General features: G+C 39.2%; 1 protein-coding gene across 1 annotated transcript; it reads left to right on the top strand.

The window, feature by feature from the left end:
- The first annotated feature begins 967 nt into the window (after positions 1-967).
- TXNL1 (thioredoxin like 1) lies at positions 968-25440 on the top strand. The gene is made up of 8 exons (XM_037902574.2): positions 968-1254; positions 4339-4435; positions 6355-6528; positions 10654-10776; positions 12511-12580; positions 13119-13291; positions 18072-18176; positions 24986-25440. Exons 1-8 carry the CDS (start codon positions 1157-1159, stop codon positions 25013-25015), a joined length of 870 nt encoding a protein of 289 aa, XP_037758502.1. The 5' UTR covers positions 968-1156; the 3' UTR covers positions 25016-25440.
- Positions 25441-27582: the final 2142 nt, after the last annotated feature.

Genomic DNA, 27582 nt, shown 5'->3' with positions numbered 1-27582 from the left:
TCCCTTCCAAGACTTCATCATTTTATTGATAACAGATTTACAAATCACAACTTTGCTTTAGAGTGGGCACCACTTCTATTTTAGTGACATCACATTGTAAAGGTGCTTGTCTCCATCCTATTTAAGTCAGTGGTTCTCAAACTTTTGTATTGGTGACCCCTTTCACATAACAAGCTTCAGAGAGTAACACCCCCCCCCGCACCGCGGGCACCTGCCCTTATAAATTAAAAACACATTTTTAAAAATATTTTACACTATTATAAATGCTGGAGGCAACGTGGGTTTGGGGTGGAGGCTGACAGCTCTGACCCTCACGTAATAACCTCGTGACTGGCTGAAGGCTCATGACAACCAGTTTGAGAACCCCCCCCCCCGTTTAAGGACTGGTTTTTTTTTTTACAGGGAGAGACAGTGCGGTGGAGCGGAGAGGCCACAGACCCGTGAAGCGGTAAACCTGAGTTCTGATTCTGCTGGTAAATTTTCCATCTGACCATTGTCAAGCCACATAACCATGGTTTAGGTTCCTCATTTGAAAAATGGGGGTGAAAATGCCTGACCCCGAGAAATAGGTGAATAGACGTGCGACATCAGCGCTAAGTATTATTATGAGGAGCCACCAGATCTCCTAACCCGCACCACTGCGGACTGGGCAGGCTCCGTCGAGGCGAGAGCTCGGGCGCTGCCTCGCCTCCAGTAGCTCAGTTACTCCCGTGCACGTCTGACTCACACTACAGATCTGGGCTCACACCACCGATAAGGTGTTATAAGATTATAAAACTCAAGTCAGGCCATTGCCTTTCCCCTCCCTCCTCAACCCGTCTGGCTTCAGATATGCTGGGAGTCAACACTCCCACGGGTCAGCTCCTCGCCCCAAACCAAGATGGCTGCGGGTGGTAGGGACGCCGCGAGAGGGCTGCCCCAGTCCCTCATTCAAAATGGCTGCTCACGGCCGTATCCGCCCTACAGCAAGATGGCTGCCGGGGGAGGGAGCGGCGTCACGCTCCGCCGGCCCCGCCCCCCGGAAGCAAGCCGCGTGAGAGGGGCCTGGCTGCGGCTGCGGTGCATGCTGGGCGCACCTTTCCCGCGGTGACTTTGCAGATAAGCGAAGGCGTCTGCGGCTCGCTGCCTCCGCTGGTGGCGGGGACCCCCGGCCAGGATGGTCGGGGTGAAGGTAATCGCGAACGACACCGAGTTCCAGCCGGAGCTCAGCGCCGCCGGCTCCCGGCTCGCCGTGGTCAAGTTCACCATGCGGGGGTGAGTGAGAGGAGACCCGAGCGCCCCGGAGGTCCCCCAGCCTCTCCCCGCGGCCGGGGCCTGGCCGCCCCTCGCATCGGCACCTTGGGGAGAGAGAGGCGCCACTCCTGGGCCCTGGGACGCTACTCCCCCGCCGGGCCCGGGTCTCTCCCTGCTTCAGGCACCCCTCGCGCAAGGCCCCGGGCTCCCCGCCTCGTACGCCCTGCTCTGCCTCCCCCCGCCCTGCTGCACCCCTGCCCTGTGGGGGCAGGCGGATCCTGGCGTGTGGGCGGCGGGGCGCTAACTTCGCTTCCCCTTCGGTCTCCTAGGCGCGATGGGTCTGGCTGGGTCTCTTGCTCGGGGCTGTGTAAGGGCTTCTCCCCCCTACCTGTCACTCCTCGCTCTCCGGCCTAGGAGAGCGTGTGGCCTTGGGGAGACTCTGGTCTGAATCCCAGTCCTCCTGCACCGAATTTTGCGTCTCGTGTGCGGGTGGTGGGTGTCAGATTTCCTTACTAGGAGCGAGATCCCCTTACTGGGGAGAGGTGTAAGGGCAGAGTTTATGATCCCTCCTGATTGCGAAGGAAACGTTTTGCTGTGTGAGTTTAGTGGGACACATGCTGATCGTTTGCTAATAATGTCCATCACACAGACTGTCCCAGTGGCAGAGAGGTCCATGTGACTCCCCTGTGATTGTTTAAAACCCCGAATGTGTAGAAGATAGTCACCCTTTCCATGCAAGAGTATCCCTCTGCTTTTTGCTAATTTAACTTCAGTAGACTGGTAGGTGGATCAGGCATGTCTAATTTTAGTGGTAATTTAGGTTTAGCAAATGCTTACCCTACCTTTGAATTTTAACTGTGAAAATCCTGGCCTTGGAAATCTTACAGTAATTAAAATTAAAAATATCAGGCATTGTCTAACTTAAATAATTTTGTAATTAGTTGTCAGAATGCTGCATCATCTTGGCTGTTGACAAAAATACTCTACTACTATGGAAAGGATTAGGGAACCAGTTATTAATCTTTGTATTATTAATACCTGCAGTTCTGATTGCAAAGTGTCAATACAAAATTCATTAAAGTTTTTGAGTTTTAAACAGCGTGCTTAGTTAATGAAACTGCAGTCTTCTAAATCGAAGAATATATTTAGCATTTGAACCAGAAAGCAAGCCCATCTTTTATGTAGTGTTTTACATAATAGTAGGTTTCATGTTAATTATATATGGCCTTGGAGGGGGTTGGGGGCTGTGTTTCTGTATTGTTGTATTGAATCCAATCTCATTGTAATCAGTCTGCTGTTGTAATTTCTCGAGCCCATTTTGCAGTTTGGAGCTACATATTTGTGGGTACTCTGGTTTTGGTACTGAAGTCATGTAATCCTAATTATTAACATTGTAGATCCTAGGAGCCTCGGTCATGGACCTGGACACCATTGTGCTAGGCACTGTACAAACACAGAACAAAGATAGTCCCTGTCTCAAAGAGATGAACATCTAAGCAGAATTTAAATCTTCCTCAGTTTTTATTATAACATTCTAATCTCTAATGCTTTATAGAAACTTGGCTGTATCTTATTGCGGCCTTGCAGAATCCTACTATTCCACTTGCTCAGGGCAAGTAAATGGTGCTTATGAGCAAATAAAGTACTATAACTGTTAGCACTCTTATAGCAAATAATGCATTTTCTTACCTGTATAGAAGAAATCTGTTCAACTTGATTGACATGACTCAGTTTTAAGGAAATTGTCTCTTAGACCCCCCCCCTTGTCCTAAAATAGGCATGTTTAATATTTTGATCTACTACAGTGTTTGTAGCTGAATGTCTTACAATTGGTAAGAACAGCAGAAGCATTGTAGACTCTCATTAACTTCAAAGTTCTTCTGCTATAGTAAAGCATGGATCAAGAGCCAGTTAGAGGCAACCATAAAAAAAATAACTCCACTATTAAAGCACATTATGAAGCAGCTGAAAAGAAATTGTAAGGTGAGTGGTTGGCGAGGATAGGTGAAAGGCCCTACAAGAGGAGACAACATACGTAAGTTGTCTGCCAGAAAAGTTACTTTAGTAAAAATTGAGGGGAGTAGAGGAAACCACCTCAGTCTCTTTATACTTTGATACTTCCTAGATATTGTAGTGATTGGGATTTTAAGTAAGCTAGTCTCATTCTTCCCTACAGTTATAGTACTTCCTCACTATAATAAATAACATTTTTGGAGTAGCAAATATTAAGAGGTTACAATCAAAAAAGAGCTGAGTTAACGCGCTCTAGTTAGGAGAGCAGTAGCTTAGGCCTGCATTCTGAAAGGTATTTAGGCTCCCAACTTCCATTGATTTCAGTAGAATTTAGGAACCTAAATACTTTGAAGATCTGACCCTAAGTGACCTCATGAAATTTCTGAAGATGTGCCTTCTTGCAGACACTGCTGCTGGAGATCAGTGACTTCTCATGCCGAATGCAGGAGAAAAGAGAAGACTAACTACATAACATTCATAGTTGAGTGAATACTGTAGTAGAAGCTAATGTCACTTATGGTAAACCTTTAGCAGAAAACATAGAACACCAACTACTATGGAAAAGGGAATTAATTATATAACTACAGTTAATAAAGTGAAAATTCAGTATTTTTATTAGAATACTAAGTAGGGTTAGTCTGAGCTATTGATTTTTGTGTTTCCACTGTGAGTGTAGTTCAGTTCTCTTTCAGAGCTGCAAAGAACTTGGCCCCAAAGTGGACAGACAGCCTCCTTTTTACCTGGTATGATCTCTCTTGATAGTGATATGTGGTAACACTAACCAGACTAAACCTAAAGTATAGAGTTTAGAGCTAACAGATGAAGCTTATCACTGTAAAATCAGAACTGTCTAAGCAGGAAGCGGGACACATTACTTACATTTCTCACATTATTTTGTCTGTGTCATTTACAAATATCTAACCAGGTTTGCCAACCAATTATGAAAGGTGTTTTGAAACTTACATCTGTAAGGTCCAAATGCATACACAACTCCCACTGACTTCAACAGAGACTGGATATTGTATCTAGGGGCAAAATACAGCCCCAATTGCAAAAGTTGGACAAGCTTACATCAATTTTTTTCGTTAATAGATGTGGCCCTTGTGTGAGGATAGCCCCAGCTTTCAGTGCTTTGAGTAATAAATATCCCCAGGCAACTTTTTTGGAAGTGGATGTACATCAGTGCCAGGTGAGTAGTATACAAAAATACATTTTGATCATTGGGAAGTAAGACCTTTTAACAAGGGTGGGCAAACTACGGCCCGCTGGCTGGATCCAGCCCGCCAGCCATTTTAATCCGGCCCTTGAGCTCCTGCTGTGGAGCGGGGTCTGGGGCCTGCTCCACTTCAGCTGAGGAGCAGGGTCATGGGCCGCTCCACACTGCTCCTGGAAGCAGCGGCATGGCCCCCCTCTGGCTCCTATGCGTAGGCGCAGCCAGGGCGTGCCACTCTGCCCGTGCCCCGAGTGCCACCCTTGCAGCTCCAATTGGCCAGGAACCGCAGCCTGGTGGTGCGGTGGTGCCTGCAAATGGGGCAGTTTGCAGAGCCGTCTGGCCGTGCCTCCACATAGGAGCTGAGAACGGACATGCCACTGCTTCCAGGAGCCACTTGAGGTAAGCGCAGCCCGGAGCCTCACCCCGTGCCCCAGCCCTGATCCCTCTCCCGCCCTCTGAACCCCTCAATCCCAGCCCAGAGCACCCTCCTACACCCCAAACTCCTCATCCCCAGCCCCACCCCAGAGCCTGCACCCCCCCAGCCGGAGCCCTCATCCCAGCCCAGAACCGCCTCCATCTGCACTCTGAGCTCCTCCTTTCTGGCCTCACCCCCTCCTGCACCCCAACCCCAATTTTGTGAGCATTCATGACCTGCCATGCAATTTCTATTCCCAGCTGTTGCCCTTGGGCCAAAAAGTTTGCCCACCCCTGCCTTATAAGCTGCTCTTCATAAAAGAGTGGATCTGGAAATCATGAATAAACCTGTCAGTTGGTCCAAACTATGCATCTTAGGACACTATGGCAATTAACTAATCAACTTACTGAACGGCTGACAGTTAGATTAGAAAATTCTTGAAGTATTGGGGTGGTACCAATAAGACAGGAGAAATTACTGCATTTGTTTAATACAAAAATAAAATGATCCTAGTCGTTACTACCATGAAATTCCTAACTGGTGTACCTGGCTGGGGGGAGTGTCCAGCAGGAATTGCTAAATATCTACAAAATCATGGGCAATAGTAGCATGAATTATGAAGAATAAATCTTACGAAACAAGTCTGCATATATTTCCAAATAAAAAAAACAAATAAGTAGGTATTGAGACTGCTGCGGATATAATACCAGTTTTTAGTTAAGCATTTATTAGTGACTTCTGACATGTTATAAAAATTTATTTCCAGTGGGGTTGGGAGTAGAGCAATACTGTCACTGGCTGAACAAAATTGTTAAATGATTAACATCAACATTGAGAGGCTAGGAAGTGTCTTGAAATGACCAGGAGTCTTACTTTTATTTGTGGAAAAAGGGGAATAGACAACATTAACAGAACTTGCAGATGATACTAAATTGTAATAGATTGAGACCCAGTCAGGATAGATAACTAATACAAAGGCATCTGAAGAGATTAGAAACACAGGCAGATAACAAAACGAAAATCCTTTTGTACTGCTGCGGGCAGCAGTGTTACAATGGAATCTCCTAATCAATATTTAGTGTATATATATTGTATGTTTAAAAATATAAAATGTCTGGTTAAGGGCAATCATGGAAGAGGGAACAAGTGAGATTTCTATACATTGTTCTTCATTTTATTAGCAACCATGTCTATTGGTCTGCAATCATGGCTTTAACCTTAATATGTGTTGGCAGGGGAGGGTGAAGAGCTTAAAGAGCTACCAGTTTACCTTATCCCAGAGTGAATGGCCTTTAGTTCTAGGGCTATTCCACAGCAACAGTTAGTTACAATCTAAGCTGTTTTTCTAGATGTGCCAAGATGCAAATGATCATGATTGCTAATACTCCTGCATGTTAATAAAGCTACTTTTTTCAAGTTTAGAAATGTTTGTATCTAACATTTTATTACACAACACTGATGATCAATTTGTGAATTCTAGGGAACAGCTGCAACCAATAATATATCAGCAACACCAACATTTCTGTTTTTCCGAAACAAAGTGCGAATCGACCAGTATCAAGGAGCTGATGCTGTAGGATTAGAAGAAAAAATTAAACAGCATCTAGAGAATGATCCTGGAAGTAATGAGGACACAGATATTCCAAAAGGATATGTATGCATCCCTTACTTTAAAGATTTTTTTAAAGTAAATTATTGCAAGTTATGTCAATGTTGCCCTGTTTTCTAAACGTACTCTGATCTAACTAAAGTGGATACGTTTAAGCAGAAACTTAAGTGTCTTAAGTTTTTTTTGAAATATCACCTGCCTTTTCAATTTTCCTAGCAAACTTTTAAAGATTGACTTGTGCATAGTAATATATTACTGTAATATCTGAAAATGGTGTAACTAAAAATCTCCTCCTCCAAAATATTCCTCTACGTCTGGAACATTGGATTTCATGTTTCATGTTGAAAATTTTGCTGTAGATATTTACTATATCTTTGCTTCTACCAGACTTCTCAGTCTGTTTCCCTGTACATTTTTAGAAAGTGGAGATCTCTCTCCTGGAAAGTGACAGTTATTTTTATAACTGCTAAAGCCTTAAAGGTTTTGTGGACTGTTCCTTAGTGAATCCTCCTTGCTACCTTTTCAGTATCTTCCTTTTCTCGTAACTTTTTCGTAATCTTCTCATGCTGTAATGTTGCGGCTACCCCAGAAGCTTGTTGGAAGCTGCTTATTGGAAGGAGTGGTGTGTGGCTTATCATAGTTTGGTCATTAATAACTTCTAAGAATATTTGGAAAACTGTACAATACTGCCAAATTCTGTTTACCTAATTCCTCCCTCACCACAAAACAGAGATATAAAGTAGCTCTTGTTTTGGGGTTGTACAAAAAAGGTATAAAAAGGGGTTCTCTGTGGGTCACAGTATCACAGCGGAATAGGAATAGTTAAAACTAGGCAAGTGCAATTCTATTAACCTGAACTTGTTTCACTTCTCTCTCATCTGTTGCTATGGAGTGATTAGTGTATAACCTTTCATGTATTTTCTAAAAGCTACAAATTATATCTTTAAAACTAAACAATACTTTTTAGTCTGTTACAGAATTTTGTGGCATAGCATAGTCACAGGATACATAAAACTTTTTGCTTGAGGCATAAATGTTCACTGAAATTAAGATCATTCCTGGGGGAGGGAAAATGTTTGGAGAAATATTTAATATAGACACCTTGAAAATTAAATTATTTAAACTGCATTCACACGAAAATATAATAACTGAAAATGGAAGGGTAAGTATGATAAAGAGCAAACATTTTTCCTTGGTTTGTTAGAACTTCTGATGCCTTACAGGAAACATGGTGAAGCTTGATTTAGAAACTGTTCTGCTTGAATGTTGTTTGTATTTCTCCTCACTTATCTCTCCATTAGTAAGTGTGCTCAGTTAAAATATCTCAAAGTTCCTTTATTCATAATGGTGGTTTTCCAACACTTCGTCACACATCAACTAATGAGAGGTCTGGAGTAGACAGCATTTTAACTTCATGTACTAAGATTTGGAGGGAAGTCCATAATTTAAAACTGATGTCATATGAAAAATAGACATTTTTTTACCCTTTTTCTTGCATGTTCATGCACAGAATTAAAAAAAAAACTGGTAAAGTTTAAAAACATTAGTTTATGCTGATTTCTTCTAATGTTTCTACTTGATCAGTGAAAACCAGAAGTTGTCTGGTTCCATTGTTAGCACTTTGCTGAAATGCTTGAATTGCAAAAGCTGCCTGGGAATGTCTAATTCAACAGAAACTGAACTGGAATTTGAAATTTTGTGGAAACATTGCTGCTTTTTTATAAAGCTGTAGTGTCATAATATCTGCTTTGGGCCTAAATAACCTGACAGTTTTCCTTTTTTGACAATAAAATCAATTTGTTTTGTCCAAACACTTGGAAAACACTGTTCTAAATATTTTTTTATGGTAATTCCATTAATTTTCAGACAAATCAAACCTTTTAACAGGAAACTTGAAGTTTTGAACCACTGTTGCCAAACTATGATGCTAAAGAAGTAATATGGTTTGAAATACTTAAGGAAGAAAACATTTCCTGAAAGCACTGTTCTGCTTGTTTTCATGTTACCCTAAGGCAACTGTGCGCTGCAAATCTTAAGCATGTCTGACAGCTGTACCAACAAACACATGTAAATGAGAAACTTAATGTGACAAAACACTCTGATAGAGCTGTCATGTGAGGTGGCGTTCTCTGAGCAATATTTGATATAATGTTTCTACTTAAAAAGGAATGGTTTATTGTTCTGGCAGCAGTATAAAAACACTTTTGATTTGAATACCTGGTATTATATTTCAGAAACACTAAAACCACTAATAGGTTCAATAACATGATAGCTTCACTACAGTAGGTTTGTATTTAGTATTAGGAAATCTAATACATTAAACTTAACTGTGAATAGTAGTTGTGAAACCTAAAATTATGTTAAATGTAAAAACGCATCTCTTTGGATGTTAAGTACTTTAAATTCATAGCTAAATAGAGACATCTACCATACAAATACAAATAACATACTCTTCCTGTTGAATCGTTCTTATGTAAATAAACAGTAGGAATACAGGCCACTTGAATTTGCAACAGTTCAATTATGCGCTATGGTACCAGCATTAGTGTTGCATCTAGTTGTGAATGTAAATACTTACACTAATAGTTAATGTAACATCCAGCATGGCAACGTTGTAATACAAAGAGGCAAAAGGCTGTTTTTTTAGCTTCACAGCCCAAAACACATTAGAAGTAATTTAAGTAACACGAGCGCAAAGTAGGTATACATCTGTTTTTTTTGAAACTTAGGTAACTTCATAAACGGATTTTTTTTCTAATACTCAATTGTGTAACAGACAAATTCACACCCTTATAAATAAGACTGCAATTTAATCTGTTGACCTGCTAATAAACTTCTAGAACACTGATATTTGAAGTTACTTTTTTTTTTTTTTTTTTAAGTTCAGCCTCTACTTAAAGGTTATAATTGTCTGGAAAGCTTTTTAAACAAAATCTCTTGAGCTTTTTGAGTAAGGAAAGCATGAAATCCACCTTCTCTGCGGGGGAGCGGGTGGAGTTCTGGCCGCCTCATTTTTCATAACAAGTTAAAAAACTGAATATTAAAGCTATAAACTGAGCATATACATTGTCCTCGGTAATGTATTTTTTTGCCTCTTCGTGGGGTTGAATGTTTTAAAGAAGTTTGAAAATTCGAGAGGATGCAAGCCTAGTAAAGAATTCTGTTGAGCTATTAGCTGTTACTTAACTGCATTACACAGTGATGTCACAGCTTTTTAGTAGCCCATAACATCAGGTATTATCCTTGGGGTAGAACTTAAGCCTTCTTGAAGGCACAATAAACTTCTATAATCTTGAAAAAGAAGAAAAAACAAAACAACAAACGCTTTTTCCTCTGAACAGATATCCTGAGTGTATCTTGATCTAGATTTTGTACCCTATTGGTATATAGTTGGTGGTATTTTCATGTTTTTCTTTCAAGATGTGAATACCCTTAGTTGGATACTTCATAAGAAAAAGTTCAACCGTGAAAAAATCTGCTCTTCAGTGAATCAAGCAATTGCTGCTATTCGCTGTTCTGAAAGCTCTAGTAGGCACAAGGAAAAGGGCTGGGGAATTCTTAATGCCCGATGAAAGGATCTTAATTAAATACTAAAACCTGTTAGAAATGAGTGCAATCTAGTCATCGACGCCTTTTATAAAACTAACAGCTTCTTTTTCAGTGCTATGTGTGAGAGGTAACAAGATTAGCTCTGCAGGTGGAGTTTAGTAACATTTACAGTGATAGCATTCTAAGCTGTTCCATTAACTGTACGCTATTAATCTCTGAGTAGACTTATTTTTGGACTTTGTTAAAACTTCAGTCTTTGTGCCTGTTTTGCAAATGCATTATTATTTTTTAGGATATAGTTTTCGTGCTTAAACCAAAATACAGCCTCCGATAATTCACTTTATTATACGTCTCTTGCTGTGGACTTCTGTGCATTTGCATTCCAGGGAATATGTGATTATAAAATTTGGAAAGGAGGAGGTATGGGGGGAGTTTGACTAAAATGTAAGATGAATGCTTGAATGTGTTCTGTTCATAATTAAGTTGTCTGACCAGTTTTATTATTTTATCTCCTCCTATATCCGATGAGTTTCACTCATCCACATATTTACTAATCCTTTTCAATTAGTAGATGGCAGATTTTCAAGCACCCAACAAGCAACACTGTTGGCTCTTTTTCAGATGGATTTAATGCCATTTATTAATAAAGCTGGCTGTGAATGTCTTAATGAAAGTGATGAACATGGATTCGATAACTGTTTACGTAAAGACTCTACCTACCTGGAATCTGACTGTGATGAGCAGGTATAATTTCAGTTTGTTTTAGAGGTTCAATATAATTTTAAAGGGCAGTTTTTTTCATTGTATGGGTCTAATACCGTTATCTAATTCTCCTATGTTTACAGTAGTCTTGGGATTAAAAAGCAGGAGAAATAACTTTTGTGTGGAGACTAATAGCTCTTCCCATCTTTCTGTTTCTGGCTAACCAAACGCCAAACAACACAGTACTTACCAGCAGCAAGCCTACAATAAACTACACACTTGATCGGGGTGGGCAAACTTTTTGGCCTGACAACCGCATCTGGGTATAGAAATTGTATGGTGGGCCATGAATGTTCATGAAATTGGGGGTTGGGGAAGGGTTTGAGGGCTCCAGCTGAGGGAGTGGGCTCTGGGGTGGGGCTGGGAATGAAGGGTTTGGGGTGCAGGAGGGTGTTCTGGGCTGGGACCGAGGGGTTCGGAGGACAGGAGGGGGATCAGGGCTGGGGTAGGGAGCTGGGACACGGGGGTTGAGGGCTCTGGCTTGGGGTGCAGGCTCTGTGGTGGGGATGAGGGGTTTGCAGTATAGGAGGGTGCTCTGGGCTGGGACCAAGGGGTTCAGAGGGTGGCAAGGGGATCAGGGCTGGGAGGGTTAGGGTGTGGGCTTGGGATTGGGATGCGGGGTCAGGGTTGCGGGCTCTGGGTGGTGCTTACCTCAGGCAGTTCCAAGAAGCAGTGACATGTCCCCCCCTATGGCTCCTACACAGAGGCGCAGGCAGGCAGCTCTGTGCACTGCCCCATCCGCAGGCGCTGCCCTTGCAGTTCCCATTGGCCGCAGTTCCCGGCCAATGGGAGCTACAGGGATGGCATGCAGAGCCCACTGGCTGTCCCTACGCATAGGAGCTGGATGTGGGACATGTCACCACTTCTGGGAGCCACAGAGCAAGCCCCCAACCTCGCTCTCTGGCAGGAGCTCGGGGGCCAGATTAAAAATTCTGGCCAGCCGGACATGGGCCGTAGTTTGCCCACCCCTGCGCTTGATGAATGCAGTAAACCTGTTACTAGATATTAATTGCAAGCTCAAGGGTTTATTTTAAACGGTGGGGAATTGACTTGGGGAAGAAAACTTTAAAATCAGTGAAAACTGTAATCTCACATAGCTTCTAAATGTTTTTCCTTTAGATAAAGCACAGCTCTTGATGCTATGTAAAATGTTTGATGTTAAACAGAATTCTAAATTTGTGGAGGCTTTCAGGGACTTGGGTGAGATGGGAGCTGCCCTCTAACTAATACAGATGAAGGCCAAGATTTTTTGAAAATGCGTATCTAAAGTTAGGCTCTTAAACTCATATTCAAATGTTTGGAAACTGTTGTATACTCCAGTCTTGAAAATTGGGCATCATTAAGACATCTCAGATGAAGCATCCAAAAATTGAGGCACCCAAAATTACTAGTCTCCTTTGAAAATCTTGCACGAGATGTTTGGGTTAGGACTCTTAACTTTAGGTACCCATTTTCAAAAGTTTTGGCCAAACTCTCTGAGATACTTGGTTCAGGGTTCTAGTAGAAATGGCTTTCATTAAAATGACCCTTCTTTGAAACAGTGTAAGAGGATTTTCTCTATTTTCTAATAATACTTACATATAAAGACTGAGAATATTAATCACATCCTGGCAATCACAGCTACTTTTCCTGAACTAAACAGAATTTTGGCTTATTTTTCTAGTTTAAATATTTTTTCTGCATTCAAAAATACTTTGATAAACTTTTTCTCTACAGCTCCTTATTACTGTAGCTTTTAATCAACCTGTCAAGCTTTATTCCATGAAACTTCAAGGGCCAGATAATGGTGAGTAAAATGCATCTGTTTCTTCATTCCATCAAAGTGTTCCTAAGTAGTTCTGCTTACACCATTTTTAAAGGCTTAAGTGTTTTCCCAGGTTTAACTAGACTCTTATTTCAGTATCTGGAATCTAATAGCCGCAGTTCCTGTTTTCTGAGCAGTGTCATAACTATTAGCAAGTCCCATGTATTCATGGCAAGAGGACAGTGTGGATCCTGTTGATCTCTGGAAGTCCTGTAGCAGCTTCGTTGAAATTAGGAAAAAAAAGAATTGTTCTTTAAAGCAAATTTAATGTAATCTCATGCTATCCCTGTGCTTTATTTTTGATATGGCACAGATGTTTATATTGACAATACACTAGAGTAAGATAGAAGTACAAATTTATGAATCTATGCAAGATAGAAGTACAGAAACCACATTTTTACGTAGCAAAACTAAAATTTTAATCTGTTTATAGAACAGACTGTCCTAAAGATGTTTTTTGGAATTTTATACTTTAAAACGTGGTTCAGTTACTTAAAATTGCTGATCTATTTTAACACAGGTCAAGGTCCCAAGTATATAAAAATCTTCATCAACCTTCCCCGATCTATGGACTTTGAAGAGGCAGAAAGAAGTGAACCAACCCAAGCCTTGGAACTAACGCCGGATGATATAAAAGAAGATGGTATTGTCCAGCTTCGCTATGTAAAATTTCAGAATGTTAACAGCGTAACTGTAAGTAAAGCTTTCTCTTCCAAGCTTCATGCAAATGTAGCTATATGAAGTTTGGAAGTCTACTTTAAAATACTCTGGGACAAAATAATTGTGGAGGTGACAAAGGTTCCAAAGCTTAGCCAGGTTTTCTTATAACAGTCTATCATTTCAGATTTACTACGCACTTATGTCAAACATAGGTTCATAGAATTTAAGGCCAGAAAGGGACTATTAGACATCCAGTCGGACTTTCAGAATTATAGAAATCTAGGGCTGGATGAGACCTTAGAATCATAGAATATTAGGGTTGGAAGAGACCTCAGGAGGTCATCTAGTCCAACCCCCTGCTCAAAGCAGGACCAATCCCCAATTTTTGCCCCAGATCCCTAAATGGCCCCCTCAAGGATTGAACTTGCAACCTTGGGTGTAGCAGGCCAATGCTCAAACCACTGAGCTATCCTTCCCCTCCCCATCAAGTCTAATCCCCTGTGCTGAAGTAGGGCCAAGTTAACCTAGACTGTCTCTGACGGGTGTTTGTCCAGCCTGTTCTTAAAAATGTCTGATGTGGATTACACAACCTCCTTTGGAAGCCCATTCTAGTGCTTATAGTTAGGTTGGATATTAGGAAAAACTTTCTAGGTCTCCCATGTTGCAGATTAAGACTAAACATGCCCAGTTTTTTAACTTTTCCTTATAGGTCAGGTTTTCGAAACCTTTTATTTTAGTTGCTCTCCTCTGGACTCTTTCCAATTTGTACACATGTACTAAAGTGTGGCATCCAGAATTGAACACAGTATTATAATGCGGGCCTCACCAGTGCTGTGTAGAGTGGGACAGTTATGTCTCTTGTCTTACATACAACACTGCTGCTGCTATTCACCTTTTTTCAGCTGCATCACGTTGACTCATTCAGTTTGTGGTCCACTAAATCTTTAATACTTTGTGTGTGCCACAGGGCATTACATTTCTCTGGGTTACCCCTGTATTGAACTCAGTAACTTGTCTGAATAAAGCATAACTTCCAGAAGGGCATCTGGGCGCTTCCTGTAGTAGTTTGTTCCTGATAGTTATTCACTCCCTGTTTAGAAATAAAGCCTCCTTTTTTTTAAAACGTGAATTTGTCTAGCTTCAACTTCGAGCCATCAGTTCTTGTTTTGCTGTTGGCTGCTAAATTAAACAGCCCTCTAGTACTCAGCATTTGGTTCCTGAGAAGATTCTTATATATTTTAATCAGGTAATCTCTGAATCTTTTTGATAAACTGAACAGCTTGAGATCTTTATTTCACTTTAGTGCATTTTCTCTAGCCCTCAGATAATTTTTGTGGCTCTTCTCTGTACTCCCCACATCCTCTTCAAAATGTGGACATAAAACTAGATGCAGTATTCCTGTATCAATGTTGTATACAGAGGTAAAATCACCTTCCTATTCACTACTTCCCTGCTTATACATCAAAGGATCGCATTAGCCCTTTTTGCCACATCATCACACTGGGAGCTTATGTTGAGTTACTTGTCCACCAAATCCTTTTCCGTCACTGTTTTTCCAGGGTACAGTCCCCCATTTTGTAGGTACAGCCGGAATTCCTTGTTCCTACATGTATAACCTTGCATCTGTCTGTTAAAACTCACTGTTTGAATGGGCCTGGTTTACCAAATCCAGATTGCTCTCTCTGACGATCCTGTCCTTGTTACTTAACTCTCCACTAATCTTTGTGTCATCCCCAAGCTTTATCAGCAGATACTCCATACTTACTTCTAGATCATTGATAAAAATGTTGAATAGCATTGGGCCTAATATAGATCCTGTAGGACACCAATAGAAACACCCCCATTGACAGCTACTTCTTGAGATCATTTGCCAGTTCCTAATCTATATAACCTGTGGTTTGATACTGTATAATGCTGATTTTTTTAAATTAGAATGTTGTGTGCTATTAAGTCAAATGCTTTACAAAAGTCCAAGTGTATTACATCTATGCAGCTGCCTTTCAACCAAATTTCTCTTTTAAAAAAAATCAAATCAGGTTTGTTTGAAATTACCTATTTTTCATAAAACCGTGTTGATTGGCATTAGTTATATTGCTATTCTGTATTAATAGAATCCTATAGCAGTGATTCCTTTATTTTGCATGGGGTTGATGTCCAGCTAACTGCCTATAGTTTTCCACGTCATCCTGCTTGCGTGTTTTTTTTTTTTTTTTTTTTGAATGTTGGCACAACATTAGCAATTTTTCAGTCTTCTGGATTTTTCCTGGTATTCCAAAATTTATTAAATTAACATCAGCAAAGCTGAGATCCACCTCTGCCCGGAGGTTGGGGGAAATTACTCTTTATTGTCCTTACCTTTGCCAGGCATTGATTTTTTTTTTCTTATGACTTTTTGCCTTCCCTTATCAATTTTCTGCACCTCATTTACTAATTTACATTGTCTGTTTCCCCTCTTTTCCATTTATTATGCATTGCTTTTTTTTCAAATTACTTCCTTCACTTAGCCATTGAATAAGGTTGGGTTTTTAGCCAAAGTTGTTCTTGTGACTGTGGAATGTCTGCTCTCCAGAGCACCACTTATGAAGATGAATTGCAAGCCACAGCCATTTTTTTTCAACAGAGGTTGGTCACAGACATGCTAGTTGGAATGTAATGCTTCACACCAAAGCCACAATAGCCAGACTGAATCGTATCAAGTAGTCACAGAATCTCACAGTAGAACAGGTGAATCACTCCTCTGGGATTGAACCCACTTGACAAGATCATAACATTTGCATGGACAGGTTATATGGACAGTCTTAAAATGAAATCTGCATGATGTACCAACTTAGCATTTAGTACAGACTGATATCCATGTAGTAATGGTGGTTCTTTGTCTGCACTGTGGTCAATTCCAAGATTTTTCACGTATCTGCTGCTTGTTAATTCCCAGTAGTCTCCTGTAGGCTTATGGGTTCTTAAGTGTGAGAATCTTGTATGCATTTGTAAATTTATCTTATTAAACAGTATATGAACAACATCCTGTTAACTGTGAAATCTACATTTAATTGTTAACTGAACAATATAACAGAACTAATTTAAAAAAAACTTCCGGTGGGTTTCATAATGGGGGTATGATGCAGGTAAGTAGCTCCTAGAGACACAGGGACAGAGGTCTTGGCACCAAAAAAGTTGCCTGATCCAGTGTTGCTCTCTGAAGTGCTGGTTGCAACGGTTATGTGAAGACTTGTACATCAGAGAAAAATTGACCAAAATTTGATTCAGGTAGCGGATGCATCATCAGGAAATGATGCAAAGACTTTAAGTATGCGAACAGTTCGATTGACTTCTGTAGAACTACTCACTTTCATAATGGTAAGCATGTGCCCAAGAGTTTCAAGGATTGGGTGCTAAGATATATTACGATGTCATTGCTACAGTGAACATCTTCTCCATAAGTAGATTCCCTCCCCCCCCCCCCCCCCGCCCCAATGTAATAGTATTTTATTTTAGAAGGACCTAAAGGCCCCAGCCAGGATTGGGACCCCCTTGTGCTAGGCACTGTACTAGCAGAGAGTCTGTGCTCCAAGATGCTTGCAAAAAGACAGACAATAAATAAGCAATTTGTCAAAAGTTACAGTATAACTTCTTCCCACTTCCCCTGGGAAAACAGTCCCCTCCTGTGCCTCTGCCAGGCACATTCCTTCATAGCCCTTATTGACCGCAAATTCCGTTTCTTCACGCTATCCAGCCCTTATAGGAAAACATTTCAACTCACTGTCATTGGAAGAATTTTTTTTTTTAAGGGCAACTAACGCTGCTCCCTGTGGCATGAGGCATAGGGCCCATAGTAGCCCCCTAATTTTTGCTGCTCTCCCTAGGGAGGGAGAGGGATCTTGTTGCTACTTTGCTGTAAGATAAGAGAGATCTTAAAGCAAAATGAACAATTATAGATAAGGGTGCAGGAGACCCACAGGATCTGTTCCTTGCACTCCCCCACTGTCGTCTGGTCCCAGTTCCTGTCCATTTCCCTTTCCCGAGATGATTGATTTGTTTTTCGTTAGTCCATTTTATAGTATGTATTGGCTTTTGTGATATAAAGCCAGATTAAACCAAATTAGAAAACATTTTGGTTTTATAGATTTATTACCAATTCATACTTTTTTTTAAGGAGAGAAAGTGATAGAGAATATGAAATCCATATAGGACAGCATTTACAGAGCCATGTAAGTTATCCCTACTGAGCTCCTGTTGAATTCTAGCAAATCTTCGTACTGAAAGAACGTAATTACACAATTTGCTATGATTAGGTAATGCTGATTTCAGTAAATATAGAAAATGGTTAAACTGACATTTGATATAATCTGAAAGTAGGTAAATTAACTGTTCACCTGCAGTTACTTTGATTTAGAAGTTTCTTGCTTTGTGAATGTGGTCTTCTGATTTAACCACAGACCTGAAAGTTGGGGAAGCCTAGATTCCACCTTGCTGCATGCTTGATTAGTAGTCGTTTTTACAGAGGTTTAAGGAGCAAAGAGGTTTAATGAGGAGAGTGGCCTCTATTTAAAGAACTCTGTAGTTATTTATACTTCTATAGTACTTCCCACAAAGTAATATTTTTGGGGTATACTCTACTTCTGAAGCTGTTAGATTGTCTGCCCCCACGTTTTCTAAAATTTTGAGAAACTAACAAGTGTAATACCTCACATTTAAGGGAAGGATTGTAGTGTTAGCCAAACTGCTGTAACTACACCATGTATATTAAACAAAGTTAGAATTAATAAATAAACTATCTATTCATATCTATAAATGAAATAACTATTACTTTTTTCAGTTATTTGTCCAGTCCAATCATGGTGATGAAGAGACAACAAGAATTACATACTTTACATTTATTGGAACTCCAGTCCAAGCAACAAACATGAATGACTTCAAGCGAGTAAGTTGGAATCCAGAACACACACATGAATATTTAATTACATTTTTAAAACAAGTGTCTGTTAGTGGATTGGTAGTTTCATTCTCAGCTAAGTGTATTCTTTCTGTAATTGTTCATTTTGCTTTAAGATACCTCTTATTCCTCTCGGTGCAACACAAGTGCCTTTGAAACTTTTGAAATTTTGGCTTCCATGCAACTTTGTCTGTGATGTGTAACATGCCTGAGAATCTTTCAAGGTGTAAGGCATTTTGGAAATGTAAAATAACAGCTAGGGGTTCAAAGTTGATAAACAATGACCCCTTAAAGGTTATGTAATAGTTGCAATGTTCATGGTGTCTCTGAATATTTCTGTGCCCTGCAGGTGGGCAGTTTGTAGAAAAGCCATTGCAGAGACTGGAAAATAGAAAGCCTAAGTAAACCAAAATCTATGCCTGAAGATTTTGTTCAGGAGGCAATTTTAAAGAGACTAGAGAGGTTTGGAAATGCTTGGTTATAAGGCTGCTTCTTCAGTAACGCATGGTGTCTGTCTTTATACAATTTCATAACCTAACTCTAATCTAACTTTAATTTGTTCCAATATCATTTAAGGACTCTTTATTCCTAATAAAGATTTGTCTGGATATTCCTTTGGAGCTGCTTTTGGACCACCCTGGGTGGGACTGAAAGTGGGTGCTTTAAGGGCTTAAAGGAAATGGGAGTACTTAATGGGTAGCCAACTCTCAGGCTATGCCTACACTACAGTTTATGGCGGCAGAATTTATGTTGCTCAGGAGTGTGAATAAACCACCACCACCCCATACCCCTCTGAGCAACATGAGTTATACTGACATAAGTGATGGTGTGGACAGCACTATGTTGGCAGCAGAGCTTTTGTCGCCGACATAGCTTCTGCCGTTTGGGGGGGTGGTTTTACTATTCCAATCTAACTCCATCTAAAACTGGCCAATTAAAATGGGTTCGAGCCAATCAATTCGATATGTAACTAATCCCATACTGGTGCAGATAACTAGTACTACCACACTCTTTTTAAGTAGATAACTTCACCGCAGTGGTAAACAAAACTTGATTCTTTACACCAATAGTATTTGCCAAAAAATCAATTATCTGAAAGCCTTGATAACCTTTAGTGTTGTAAGGATTTACAGATAAATTTATATCCATTAGATTAAATGTGATCCTGCAAAAGGCACAGTTTTACCACTTGGTTCAATACACTCAAACTTGAAAAGACAATGACTGAAAAGGCTGTGTTAAATGTGCTGAAAAGTGATTTGAATTACTGATATAGAATTGTTTAATAGTATTTTTAGTTGGCTCAAAACCAGAAGAAATGTGTAGATAAGTCTCTTACCACCCAATTACAGTGAGTAGCCAAAAGACATCTGTTATGCTCTGCTTTTTTAAAAGGACTTGTTACTGTTTTGTTTTGTATTAGTTTTACAGCATTCTAGAGTAATCATTGCTATTAAGTGTGTGAAATCGTTTCTTTCATAATCTTCACTGCTTCATAATCTGAAAAATTCATTTTTCACATTGACATCTTGGTCTCCATTCCAGGAAGATCTTTTTTTAACTGTCTCAGGAAAGTTATTGTTGACAGTGAAAGACTTCCTCTATTTTAAAAATGCTGGAACACTATTTTATTCACTAATGAACTGGATTTCAGGCTTGTTATACAAGTAGTGCTCAATGAGGTGCATGCTTGCTATGTTTAGGAAACATTTTAAAACACTTGAATGTAGCACCGAGCCCAGACAGTGGAAAATCTTACTAATTTTTAAGCTGCACAGTTCATGATACAGCGCACAGCTGTCCCAAACTGCTGCCTCTGTCTGGACTCTCCTCTATGGCCATCTGTCATCTTCCCATTAATGTTTTTTTAATGCACTCATTGGCTCTCACATTCAATTCAGACTTACTGTGTCTTCATAAAGCTGTGCAAGCACCTAGAACTGGTGCAGTTCTCCAGGCATATCTTTCTTTGTTCTGGTTTGGGTGAGTGAACCCAGATGTCAGTCCTTGCCTCTGTGGAGAGCAGGTCCTAAAGCTGCTCCTTGGTGGACTTCTTGGAAACACCTGTATAGTTCTGGTAAATAACACACCAGTGCATCTGAGTGCATGATCCCTGCTCAACATACGTGCTGCAGTCAAAGGAATACACACTTCTAAATAGCAAGGAATGTATTTGTTCATCTGTAGCCTCCATTTTAAAGAAATATGAAAACTAAATAAAATATTAATTTAACATTAAAGTTGTACAATTAGCTTCTTCATTTCCTGACTGATTTTAAGGGGATAAATTCAGGACTGGTTAACCAGATATGAATTTGGTCCAAGACTCCTAGGACAAAATTTAGCCACCAAATTAAATATGTATACACATCTGTAATATTTCCTATTTTAATTCCAGAATATGTAATTTAATATTACTGTTAAGTATTTTACTATAACATGTGGAATGTGTAGTTATGGTTCCCATAGGAACTTTAATTTTTGCATTTCCAGACTTTTTCCAATTTAGCTGTACAACCTTAATGTTGGACATTATATTCAAGTGTACAAAAAGGGTTTTGAATAAAAAGTTAACTGGAAAACTCTTCAAAACCCATTTTCTCCATCTACAGATAACTATGTATAACTCCTGAGAACTCAGTATTTTAACTTTGCTCACTAATCTCAACTTTGGCTCAAACTGTGCTCCATTGTGGTCTTGTAATTATAATACAAATAAAGATAGAACTGCAACAGTTCCTTATAATCAGTGCTCCCAGTAGATGCTTTCCTTTTTCCCAGTCTTCTGCTGTCTTAACACTTTTTGTATAACTTGTCTGGTTTAGACAAGAGTTCATCAGGGAGGGACCATCTTGTTTGTGTTTAAAGTGAGCATCAGAAGCCCTATATAGGTAACCAAGCTTAAACTGAGCAGCTGCTCAAGGCGGAAAAGGTAAACAGAAAGGGGCCACAACATCCAGTACTTAGAATGTCAAATGTGGAGTTTGTGGTTAGTTCAATCTTGTACTGAAAACTAGTAAAAACAAGCAGTTGCTGGTTGGTCTTTCAGTGATAACTTAACCTGTTATCTGAGACGGTGAACTGTGACACATGGATCCAGCTATTAATGTTAGGTCAATGAATAAAATGATGCAAAATACAAGTGGCTTTTAAACTTAGATTGATACGATGTAGCTCCTCCCTCTCCTCTGAACTTGAGTTTAGCTGATAAGTGGGAACTGTTAAATGCTCTAAAACTTTTTTAATACAAAACTTGAGTGGACTGTGGTAAACTGAGGTACATGAGGGCAGGGGAGAAGAGAGACTCTATTGCCCTGCTTACCTGACATCATGAGCAGCAGGAGAGTGTAAATAAAATACTTGTATTTTCCTGGAAAGTCAATGCACAATAAGAATACTACTTGAAATACTTGGTTTATGGCCAGTTTTGTAAATGTAGTAAGATGAGACAGTGTAATATTTGTGAGAACTAAACACCATAGGTGTGTTGACATCTAGTTTTTGTCTGTAGGCCAATGCAAGCTATGTATTCATTAAAGTTACCATATCTATAGTGCAGATTGAATTATTGTAGCAGATTACTTTTAAGATGTTTCCCTCTAGAGACTTTGCTAGGCTAGGTTACCCTGCTAGCCAGACCAACCAAGTGAGATGGGTCAAAGAAGTGGGTTTATTTTATTTCCCATTTGTTAGCATCAGAGATCTAGGTGTCTTGTTGTAGTGAATTTGCAGGCTTAATTTTTTGGGGAGAGGAAGGAGGATCTTTCACTCATGTCCCAGTATGCTTTTAACATAATTTCACTTTATATTTATTATAAATATCAGCATTCTAGAATCCTTATAAACTACTGCTCCTTTCTAGAGTGGGGGCTTAGGTGCATGTAAAAAGTAGGTTCCCAAGCCCCAGATGATCATAGCTTTTCATTTCTTCTTAAAACTGCACTCCAGGCTGCTTTTCCTTTTTTCTAACATTTTGTTTTTGTTTTTCAGCTTAACTTCCCAACCCCAAAGAACTAAAAATGCAGAAGAAAATGTTTTAAAATGAATATTAAGAGTGACCTTGTCTCGCACCACACCCCTCCCTGCTCCCTCCGTTCATCTAGCATCTATCTCTCTCGCTTTCCACAATCTCGCCACTGGTGCAAGAGCCTTCTCCTCTGCAGCTCCTGTACTCTGGAACAGCTTTCCTGTACACCTCTGCTTCATCGACTCATCTTTTTTTAATCCCATTTTAAAATCTTTTCTTTCTCAGCTTTGCTTTTTAATTTTTATGCTTGTTAACATTAAAACTAAATAGTAGATTTGTTATACAACGCTTTTAGACCTGTTTTCTGTGATTTTTATAGTCCATCTTTTATTTAATCCTGTAAAGCAATTTGAGATGCAGTTTGAGAGTTGGGCAAGTATTTTAATTTGGCTTTTATACAATTTATTTTATGGGGAATAACATTAGAACAGTTTGATTTTACGGTGTAATCGATCCTGAAGACAATCTCAGGACTTTTCATCTCCAGTGATTGTTTCAAAACTTTCAGTTTAGTTGGCTAATTTTTTAGTAGAAAGATGTTTAGCAAATCACACCAATTTCATTTCCCTGCCATTGTTGGGCCAGTCAGATCCAGAAATTATTCACTTGATTTTTTACAAAATGTCTAATGTTAAAGATTTGTATTATGTCACAATTGCAGTACCTACTCATAGTTAAGGTATGGTATCTTACAAACAACTGCCATATAAAGTGTCCAGTAAGTGATGGGAGGGAGATGAATTTCTTGTTAAAAGTAAGAAACTGCTGTTCTTAAAACCATCCTCCATTTGGGGTAGGGATGGGAAATGAGCCTTTTTGGCCTGTGATGACAAAATATCCATTCTGGTGCTTAATTTTTGCAGATAATACACATGGGCAAGTTGACAATTCCCACCTCTGAATGGTATCGATCTATTTCTTGATTGATGTTACACATCTGCTAACATCTTAATAATCTTTAATATATTCATGTTTTCCTGTTTAATCCAAATCTGGTGTGCTTGGGGTTTAAGATACACAATCAAAGAATATATATTTCGTTTACTTATTTGTTGGGTTTAATCTTATTTTTTAACTTGATTAATCAAACTTTAACACAAGTGAATGGATTTTTTTTTAATGGGCACTTCAACATTGCCATGCAATTAGAGTTCTCTTGGCCCTACACATTAGGCTCTGCAGTTCAATGAGCATCCTCCTGTCCACGAGCTCTTTGGAGGAGGTGATGACCAATAGATCCCAAAGCTCTTTACAAAGGAATTCAATCAGCATGGTTTTTTTTTAGTCAGAGCAATTGCAGCTGAGTGGTGAAAGGCCATTTGCAGCTGAGTGGTGAAAGCTGTTGCAGCCCTTTCGGGGAGGAAATACTGGGACAAATAACCCAGATCTCCCATATGTCACAGCAGAACATAATCGCGGTTCCAACCAGGTACACCAACCATCATCTCTTCAGTCTGTACTAAAATACAGAGCTGTATGAACTTTTGTGAGAACATGCTGTGTCCTTGGGAAGCCATGTACTGCAAAGGTAACATACTACCCCATTAACATATTTTGCCAGATTCTGCATTTTAATAAATTGACTAGATTTTTACTTTTCAAAGATTTCAGCATTGCCAGTATCATAGTGCTGTAAACTTGCCCTATTACATACATAGGATTTAAATAGAACTTCGGCTTCAAAGCATAATCCTGGTGACACCAGGCAGGTAGGTAAGCACTACTCTCAAGTTTAGAAGGGTAAACAAAGAACCTGAGGATGACTTGCACATGGCCAAATGGTAAATCAGGGACAGAATCAAAATTAGTACAGCTTCTATCCTCCCGACCTGTGTTATGATTATTAAATTAACACAGATTTTTTTCCACTTAATTTGTTTAGTTTGTAACCAGTTACTCTTCTGGGTTGGCAAAAACTCAAAAAGTGTGGTTTTGGTCTGAAAAGTGACTAAAAACCATTTTACACCTAGATCTGCTGCCTATTTTGTGTGCGCTTATCTTAGCCAAGTGGGCTGGATTCTCTTCCTTTCTGTGCAGAAATAGAATTGTTTAAGCTCCAGTCAAAACTAATGAGGTTGCATTGGTTTTAGAAGGCAAATCTGCCCTCTAAACCTTTATTACTGATGATACCTAGAAAGGGAAGAACTAAACTTGAATCTGATTCCAGACTGAGTTTGCAGAGCTGGCAGTTAGAAATTTTTTTCACTAACATTGAGCACACTTGACATCAAAGTCATTGATAATAAATGTGGAATGCTGCTATGCCACTTTTAGTTACTTTTCAGTGTTGAATCACATTATAAAGCAAAAATTTCTCTCAGACCTGTCTTTAATATAGACCTAGTTCATCTCCTACAACAACTACTTGAAATTTGGGCCCAGAAGGATGGGTTTGGGGTGGTCTTACCACTACATTTTTGTTGTGTGTTCAGGTCTGATTCTTGACACCTAACTTGGTTTTGTGAATAATAAAAATATGTGGGCTGTTCCTTTTTCCTAACTTGTCTCGAACAAACGAGATCTTTGCTATCTGGATTAAAAATACTTGAAGATGGGGATTTCCTCACATATATTGCAGGTCCTGTTTAATTCCTGCAGGAATTTACAGCTCCCTCTGTATACAGCACTAGAATGCATGCTGAAAAATCCATTACTACAACTGCAAACAGCCACTTTATTTAGTTCAAAGCTTATAAAAAATTGGTTGGGAAGCTGTTTGTTTTCCAACTTAACTTTCATTAGTGATTATTTTCTATTTTTCTTTTATCAGGTGGTAGGTAAAAAAGGAGAGAGCCACTAAGATGCAAGAAACACTGGATCGCCTTATTGCAATCAAATGGGATCTTCACTTTATCTACAGCTCCTGGATAATTGCTTGACTGTAGCCAGAGACTGTCAGTCTGTTTCATTTAATGCCATTACCAATAAATCATTGCTTTTGTTGAGATGGAGTTTCACTAGAGTATTTCTGTTGTAATCTTGGTACATGTATTTGTAAATAAAATTCATTACTTTTGCCAAGTTTAATTTTGTCATTGTAATAACTAAAGCTTTTTTTTTTACAGTTTCATTTAAATTTTAAAACCGGACTGGCTTATGTTTAAAAACAGAAGACTTAATGTAGCCTGCATTTGTTTAATTAGTTTAAAATGTCAAATTTAAGTAAATCATCTTTGATTTTCTGAAAGTACATTTAAAAATAAAATCCAGAGTACTTTGTTATAAGCCTGTACTAATTTATGAGCAACGTTGACACAATATGGATATTTCTCAAAGGGAATAATTTTTTCTTAGTCTCCCTTTTCCCTTCCAAAAATATAGGGTGAGGAAGCATATTTCAAGATACTGTTGCATCAACTTAACTTGCTTGTTTGTCACAATTGCACATCAGTTGAAACAAACAGTAGGATATGACAGTTCACTACAAATTAGGCATCATGAGAATTCTTGCTAGTCTTTCAAAATATCATCTCCAGTTGGAAAATTGTGAACTTGTTAGCCAGACACACACACACCCAGGATATGCAGTGCAGGAGATGGCCAGGCACTACTGATGCCTGTAGGTTTATAAGATCCCTCTGTTACTGCTGAATTTAATTGGGCATTATATTCTTTCTCTGAATCTTGATATAGAAATGCTCATTGCAGATACCATTCTTGCATCATAAATCTGAATTCCTTAAAGGATGGGTGTCTGCGCTCAACCGCTTAAAACCTTTTTTGCTAAAATTCCTTGGAAAAGTGCCCTAAGTAATTTTAATAAATAAATTCCTATAAAGTTTTACTAAGTGGTTTTTAATTGGTATAATTAGTTCCTTTGTAAAGTTAAATTTGTTGCATTACTAATTACAATAAATCCCAATAAGAATTAAATCCTGTCCTAATTGGCATTCTTTTCTTTAACACAGTAGGGATTCTTTCTATATACTTTCTATGAGGCAGTTCTTTAAAACTGTATTGCTATATACCCCTCTTTACTCATCCCTCAGTATTGCATATATTTAATGGCATTAATGCCTTGATTTCTTTTGTAATTCCTAAATGTTTTGCTTAAATGGGATATGAGGCATCTGAAACACTGTATATAGAATTTAAAATCACTTTTAAATCTAATCAGGGGCAATATGAATAACTGTTTCTGTTTATAATTTTGTACACTAAACTACCTTTTGGGTTATTGTTAAAGTGCCTCATCTTAACTATTACTTACCTCATACTATTGATACCTGAGAGAATTTGATGATCTAGTGATTCTCATCTTTGTAAAAGGTCAGATTTGTATTGTTTGCCTCTTCTGTGACTTCATTGGTTGCATGGTGCATACTTTCCATAATTATACAATGTAAATAGATCTGAAATGTTTAGAGGTAACTGTAACATGTTCAATTGATGGAAAGTTATTAAAATCATGCATATCAAAAATAGAAAGCTGAAATTCTGATAATTTCACACTTAGGAGAAAAGAGGTCATGAAGTAATCCTAAATGTTGAAACAAACATGAATATAAGGCTGTATGTTAGAAAACTCACTTACTTTGTTTATTGCTTTGAGTGACCACTTTCTTAATGTGGGAAAGCTGCTTCCTTGCACTTGATCTGTGTTTGACTATTCTAAATTAATAAACTAGAACTACTTTTCCACCTAGTTAATGTGGTTTTACACCACTTGGCATCATCCAAATGCCATGTCCATTAAATGGAGTTTAATATTGGCTCACGTAAGCAGTCACTAACATTCACTGTCTTTAAGCTAAATCAAGTTTTCTGGGATGCATCCCAGTTAAATGTATCCTGATTTAGCATACAACATTTATATAAATTCATAGAAATGTAGGGCTGGATGGGACCTCAAGGTCTTTTAAATCCAGCCCCCTATAGTGAGGGAGGACAAAGTGAAACTGAACCATACGTGGTAGGCATTTGTCCTACCTGTTTTTAAAAACCTCCAATGATGGAGATTCCACAACCATCCTTGGAAGCCTATTCTAGAACTTGGCTATCATAATTATAAAATTTTTCCTAATACCTAACCTAAATCTTTGCTGCAGATTAAGCCCATTACTTTGTGTCCTACCTTCAGTGGACATGAACAACCATTGACCTCTGTCCTCTCTCTAGCAGCCCCTAACATATCTGAAGATTTTATCCGGTTCCCCCTCAGTCACCTTTTCTCAAGACTAAACATGCCCAGTTTTTTAATCTTTCCTCATAGGGTAGGTTGCTCTCCTATGGACTCTCTCCATTTTATCCACATCTTTCCTAAGGTATGGTGCCCAAAATTGGACACAGTGCTGAGGGCCAAGTTGAATGGGATAAGTATGTCCTGTGTCTTACATACAATGCACTTATTAATACACCCCAGAATAT

This window comes from Chelonia mydas, chromosome 5 (genome assembly GCF_015237465.2).
Source record: "Chelonia mydas isolate rCheMyd1 chromosome 5, rCheMyd1.pri.v2, whole genome shotgun sequence".
NCBI classification, from domain to species: domain Eukaryota; kingdom Metazoa; phylum Chordata; order Testudines; family Cheloniidae; genus Chelonia; species Chelonia mydas.
The sequence above is the reverse complement of the archived record's forward strand: the minus strand, read 5'-3'. Positions and strand labels throughout refer to the sequence as shown.

Coding starts and splice junctions, on each gene's coding strand:
- TXNL1 (XM_037902574.2), top strand. CDS start 1,157: ATGGTCGGGGTGAAGGTAATCGCGAACGACACCGAGTTCCAGCCGGAG. Junction 12,581..13,118: donor ACTTCAAGGGCCAGATAATG/GTGAGTAAAATG, acceptor ATTTTAACACAG/GTCAAGGTCCCAAGTATATA. Junction 13,292..18,071: donor AGAATGTTAACAGCGTAACT/GTAAGTAAAGCT, acceptor TACTTTTTTCAG/TTATTTGTCCAGTCCAATCA.